At 41.7% G+C, this 6,000-nt stretch overlaps 1 protein-coding gene across 1 annotated transcript in view; it reads right to left on the bottom strand.

Annotated features, from left to right (window-relative positions):
* Positions 1 to 983: 983 nt before the first annotated feature.
* rrp9 (ribosomal RNA processing 9, U3 small nucleolar RNA binding protein) overlaps positions 984 to 6,000 on the bottom strand; it is a 51,225-nt gene continuing 46,208 nt past the window's right edge. Inside the window, exons 14-15 of the mRNA XM_073072561.1 lie at positions 4,032 to 4,105; positions 984 to 1,198 (exon numbers count right to left, since the gene is read on the bottom strand). Coding sequence (XP_072928662.1) covers positions 1,099 to 1,198; positions 4,032 to 4,105 — 174 coding nt within the window. The 3' untranslated portion in view covers positions 984 to 1,098. The remainder of the gene's footprint in view (positions 1,199 to 4,031; positions 4,106 to 6,000) is intronic.

Genomic DNA, 6,000 nt, shown 5'->3' with positions numbered 1-6,000 from the left:
TGCCAGGCAGGGTAGATCGAGTATCTTAGAAACAGTGGATCTCCTGCGATTTTTACACGCAAGTCTCTAGAGTTTACGGAGAATGGTGAGAAAAACAAAAAATATCCAGTGAGCGACAGTTCTGACAGCAAAAATGCCTTTTAATGAAAGGGCTCAGAGTAGAATGGCTAGACTGGTTCAAGCAGACAGGAAGTAGCCAAGCTTTACAACAGTGGTGTGCAGAAAGGCACCTCTGAACACAACAGCAGTGTTACCTAATGAAATGGCTACTAAGTGTATATTTGCCACCCAACTGCTTGGTAACTATAGAATCTGCACTTAATGGTGGCATCTTATGGAAGCTTTTTGATGGGACAACAATGATATGGTCTTGTTCTTCAACTTTGGTTGGAAAGAGAAGCAGTTTCTTCAGTGGAAAGGGTTAAAAGTGGGCATAAGTGGATGAAAATTCAGAGCACAAAACATCAAACTGCACTCAAGATCACAAAACAAAGGAGCAGAAGTAGGCCATTCGGCCTATCGAGTCTGCTCCACCACGAGCTAAACTATTCTCCCATCTAGTTCCAATTTCCGGCTTTTTTCCATATCCCTTGATACCCTGACCAATCAGATACTTGTCAATATCCTCCTTAGAAACCTTCAATGATTGGGCCTCCACGGCTGTATGTCCCACATTCACTAAAAAAAATCCCCAAGACTTTCCCCAGACTTTGTGCTTTCAATCTGCTTTATCCCAGTTCTCCATTCAATAAGAACTCACCGTCATTCTGGTGAATACAGTGTGAATCCAGATGAAATCACGTGACTTTATTCATGACTTCTTTGCATGTTTGGATGCTCCCTGTTCTGATTTTCATGTATGACTGGGGGGAGAAAAACTACTGAAGGTGCTAGTCAACTCCAAATCAGAACTCTCAGAATCAGTTCAGCAGGGTAGGCAGCTAAATTGTGCCTTACAGAAGGACAGAATACAGCAGTGCATATGCCGTGACACACATCCTCATCATTGAGAATGCACTAGAATTTTATTTACAAAATAAAGCCACTCCAAAGTCACTGGAGAAATTTTGTACAAAATATTGGCTAAGCACTTTAGGACTATTTGCTATCTCCCAGTTGTTGTTTCGTCTGTGTCCTTTTCAGGGGTATTATATAGATTCCATTCTTGGCTTCTTTCAGTCTCCACCACCGACCCAACCTGCAAAGAACAGTACAAGTTTCATTAAATATATTTCCCAGAATTTTCAGTGTGCCAAGTCAGTGCTATATTTCATCAGGAGTCTGGGGAAACTTGGTATGTCCAAAGACTCCAGCAAATTTCTACAGACGTAGTGTGGAGTGCATTCTAATTGGTTGCATGAATGTCTGGTATGCCAATGTAAAGGATTGGAAAAAGCTGCCAAGCATTGTAAACTCAGCCAGCCAGCTCCATTATGGGTACAAGCTTTCCCACCAGAGGACATCCTCAAAAAGGTGATGCCTCAAGGCGGCAATGTCCATCATTAAGGACCCCCACCACCCACGAGGATCTCTTCTCATTACTACCATCAGGGAGGTGATACAGGAGCTTAAAGACACACACCCAATGTCCATCATTAAGGACCCCCACCACCCACGAGGATCTCTTCTCATTACTACCATCAGGGAGGTGATACAGAAGCTTAAAGACACACACCCAATGTCCATCATTAAGGACCCCCACCACCCACGAGGATCTCTTCTCATTACTACCATCAGGGAGGTGATACAGGAGCTTAAAGACACACACCCAATGTCCATCATTAAGGACCCCCACCACCCACGAGGATCTCTTCTCATTACTACCATCAGGGAGGTGATACAGAAGCTTAAAGACACACACCCAATGTTTTAGGAACAGCTTCTTTCTCTCCACCATCAGATTTCTAAATGGTCCATGAACACACTTTTTTTCTTTTATTTCTTATATACAGTGGATTCTGGTTAATTGGGACACATCAGGACCTGTATATTTTAGCCCAATTAAGCAGCTGCCCCAATTAGCCAAAGCTTCATGGAAATAGTTTGAAAAGACAAACTACGGTATATTTAACTGTGTAACAAATTGTATTTAAATGAAGTACAGAACAAATTAGAACACTGTCAATATTATTATATGCTATAAAACTATTATTTCCTAGTAGAAATTGATGGAGGAATTTCTGCAGTGTACACTGCCGTGCTCTTTCGATTGACTGTAAATGAACAAGATTACCACAGCCACCTAGTGCAGATAGTAGACTGCTGCCTTCATTGTTGTCCTGCGTGAAGTAGTGTCAAAAATCATTGCTGTTTAAAAACCTGGTGAATAACACAATAAGCAACTGACACTATTTAAAACCTGTTCGCTCTAATATGGCATAGTGTCTAACAGCCACACAAGTGCACACGACTGAAACTGTTCAGCAACCATCTCCTATTCCAAGTAAGGGAGTCCTGCCTGTTTTCTCAATTAGTTTTTGTGTTTTTTTTAAAAGAGTTGTCTCAAATAAGCGGCAGCCTGATGGCCCAATTACAACTGGAATTATAAGGTATTTCTTATTGTAACATAGTAACTTTTTTTTGGTATTTCTCTATACCGCTGCCACAAAACAACAAATTTCACGAAAATGTCAGTGGTCAGAAATTGCAACAGAGTAGTCCAAATAACAAGGCAAGCCTGCACTTAAATTTAAATTAACATCTACTGCAATGCATTTGCCAGCTGCACTGTGATTCCATAGTCATTGCTGACTTACTGATAACACACTCTACACACAAGCCTACTAACCAGAGTGAGCAGGAACACTGGCCTCAGCCACACCCACACCCACAATGCTGTTCAGCTCACTAACCAATACAGCCTCGGAGCTCTAAAGTGCCTACAACAAATATGTCAAAGATACTTTGAGCAGATAGATTCGAATTCAACTAAACAGTAAATAGAAAACTTGTTTTTAAAAACAATCACAACAGTGAGTGCATTTGAAAGACAAAAACTTCACTGGAGATACATCATTGCAAATATTCCACACAAGTGGAAAACATCCTCTGAACAGCCAAGTAATCTTGAGTATGAGACAACCTGATGAAGGGTCTCGGCTGAAACGTTGACTGTTTACTCTTTTTCATAAATACAGTCTGGCCTGCTGAGTTCCTCCAACATTCTGTGGGTTGCCTTGAATTTCCAGCACCCGCAGATTTTCTCTTGTTAATGAAGCGATCATGTCTGCTTTTTTAAAAATCTTTTTTCTCTCCTGGCTCCTCTTTGTTGTTCATTATCCACCCTTCTAACACTTAATAAAATGATCGTATGCAATAAGTTTTGTGCCTCATTCTTGACTTCTGAAGAACCTCTGGATCACAGAAGTTACCAGATCCAACAAGGGCATAACAGACATGGTGAAAAGGACAAAGTACATATAACCTACAATCTCACAGAATGAGAGAGTGAAGTGCCTACAGTTCCTATTGCCACAGGGAAATGAAAACACGAAGGGAGGGAAAGTATTGGGTCTACTTGATTTGTAAAAGGAGCAACAAGCGGCGATATCATACTGAGTAACTACACCCTGACAATGCCATTTGTGCAGCTCCAATCAGCATGTAGCCAGATCATGTACAATATTCTGCCTTTACACAAAGCTGCACCTGTGTTCATTCTTCACCTGATGATTTTGCATCTTGCTCCATTACATTAGCTGGTGGATTCAGAAATATTTTAATGGATAGTATTCACAATATCAACCAAGGTAGAGGAATTTCAATGTAAGTACACCGTGTCCGAAAACTGACCTATGCATGGTGCTGTGCACTGTACTCATAAGCACTGTGCACATACTAATATAGAACAATTTGTCAGGCTGGATATCCACAGGATCAGTAGACCATCAGTGGGAGATTAACCTGTCTTGGGGAAGTGATCTACACTGCAAGTACTTGAGCCATGTGTGGAACGTCTCTGGAAATTGACTAACCTCGTTCAGTGGATAGCCTGAGACTGAGATTTGAGAGACTATCAACAAACACTTTACCTGTGCTCCTGTCCCACGCCAGCCACTAAAAAATTACCACAACTGGAAAATTTCAAACAATTCACGAAACCAACCTACAAAAGAGGCAGAAGGAAAGATTAGTTTCAACATTGCAATGACCTCTTAAACTAGCTCACAGGTCTTAATTTCCTCCAAAAGGTGACATTTTTATAACACAGTATAAAGTGGCTTGCAGAATATAGTGTTGCTAACCATTCTGAACCAGGGCTGAAGTAAACATTGCCTAGTGTGAAGGAAAAGGTTAAACACGGGAAAAGAAGAAATATTATCCAAAGTTTCCTCTTCTAGTGCAAATTATGGCAATCTGACATTGAATGCATGCAAAGTCCTATCCAACACCCACGGAACTGTAGTGTAGCGGTTAGTGCAACTGTGTTACAACGCCAGTGATCAACGATTGCGGTTTGATTCCTGTGAGGAGTCTGCAGTTCTGCCTATGACTGTGTGGGATTTCTCCGGGCACTCTGGTTTCCTCCCACGTTCTAAAGATGTACAGTTGGGGTTTGAGTTGTGGACATGCTATGTTGGTACCGGAAGCATGGCAACACTTGTGGGCTGCCCTCTAGCACAATCCTTGGATTGTGTTGGTTGTTGCTGCACTTCACTATATGTTTTGATGTACATATGACAAAAAGCTAATCTTTAACATCCAACAGGTCAATTTGAATACTTTTCTTCCACAAAAGAGACTCAAAATGACAACACATCGCAGCACCATATGGTGTATGAGAACGTGACTCTCGATGGCTGAAATACATTCAATCTCTTCAGAAAATTTCACCCACAATATTTCACAGCCCGGGCAATACACCTTGACTGCCTTGGGTTGTGTGGTGTTGACCCTGAGAGTTTCACATTTTTAACGTGGGGATTATTACAGGTGCCTGCTCATCTCTGGGAAGACTGCAGAGATATTGGTTTGGGAAATAAGATACACCTTTTGTTACGGACCAGCAGCAATAGATCACAAATTGAGTCAGGTTTTAAAGTTTATTAGTATCTACTCAAGAATAAAGAAAATTAAATGAAATAAAGAGAAGTTATCAGTGTGTGGCTCCCAAACTGTCAAGCTTAGGAACAGTTCTTAAAGTCTTAAGATAGCAAACTAGAAAGGTCCAGTAATCCACGGAATAAATGAGGGGAGAAACTTATAAATGCACGTCATTGTGTAGAGAGGAGGATCACAAAGAATTCCACAGGTTCCACGTTGAGAAAACGAAGTAACAGTCGCCGAAGATCCTATCCATCAAGTTGTTCCGAAATCCACGTAGAAATATCCCAAAGGTGACAGGCATGGAATATCCCTTCGCACAAGTGGTTACCACATAGCACACCCGAATCCAGGTAAGGGTTAACAAAAAGTGGTTGCCACTCCAACAAAATCCACGTAATTAATGCCATTAATCAACCCAATCCTTTGGGCATGGGAAAGTATCAGACTTTACCCTTTTTTTTCACAGCAGGCCCCTGCTGACAGCTTGCAGTCCAAAGTCCTTCCTCTGTTTCTTTCTTCTCTACCAAACCCAGCGGTCTGTCGCAGCTTGTTATACTGACGTCATAGTCCTGCCTCATCCAGGCGTTTTAAAGTGACACCCACAGTAAACGGACCGTGGTCACATAACACTTTAAATGCACTCACCCCCAAAAGGTGAGAGTGATCATATTGATAAAGGTTTCATAGAAACATTCAGTCTCCAGCACTGCCGTTGTGAGGCTTCTTTGTCTCAGTGTACCAGATCCCAGCGCTTTGCCCAGAGCTCAGTTCCACGCTTCTCTCCCTCTAGCCCAAGGCACTGTTATTGTATATCATGGTCAAAAGGAAGAGGAACGTAGAACAATGGCAGAATTCAATCAACAGGTGACAATGGTTCATCAGGATGCCTTTTTTTGTATGGAAGAACCTCTGTGCTTTAAGTGATACTGCTGTTAGAGAAGCCAATTGCAGAAC

Source organism: Hemitrygon akajei, chromosome 19 (assembly GCF_048418815.1).
Source record: "Hemitrygon akajei chromosome 19, sHemAka1.3, whole genome shotgun sequence".
Taxonomy (NCBI): Eukaryota; Metazoa; Chordata; class Chondrichthyes; order Myliobatiformes; family Dasyatidae; genus Hemitrygon; species Hemitrygon akajei.
Note: the sequence above shows the minus strand (reverse complement) of the source record. Positions and strands in the feature narration are given on the sequence as shown.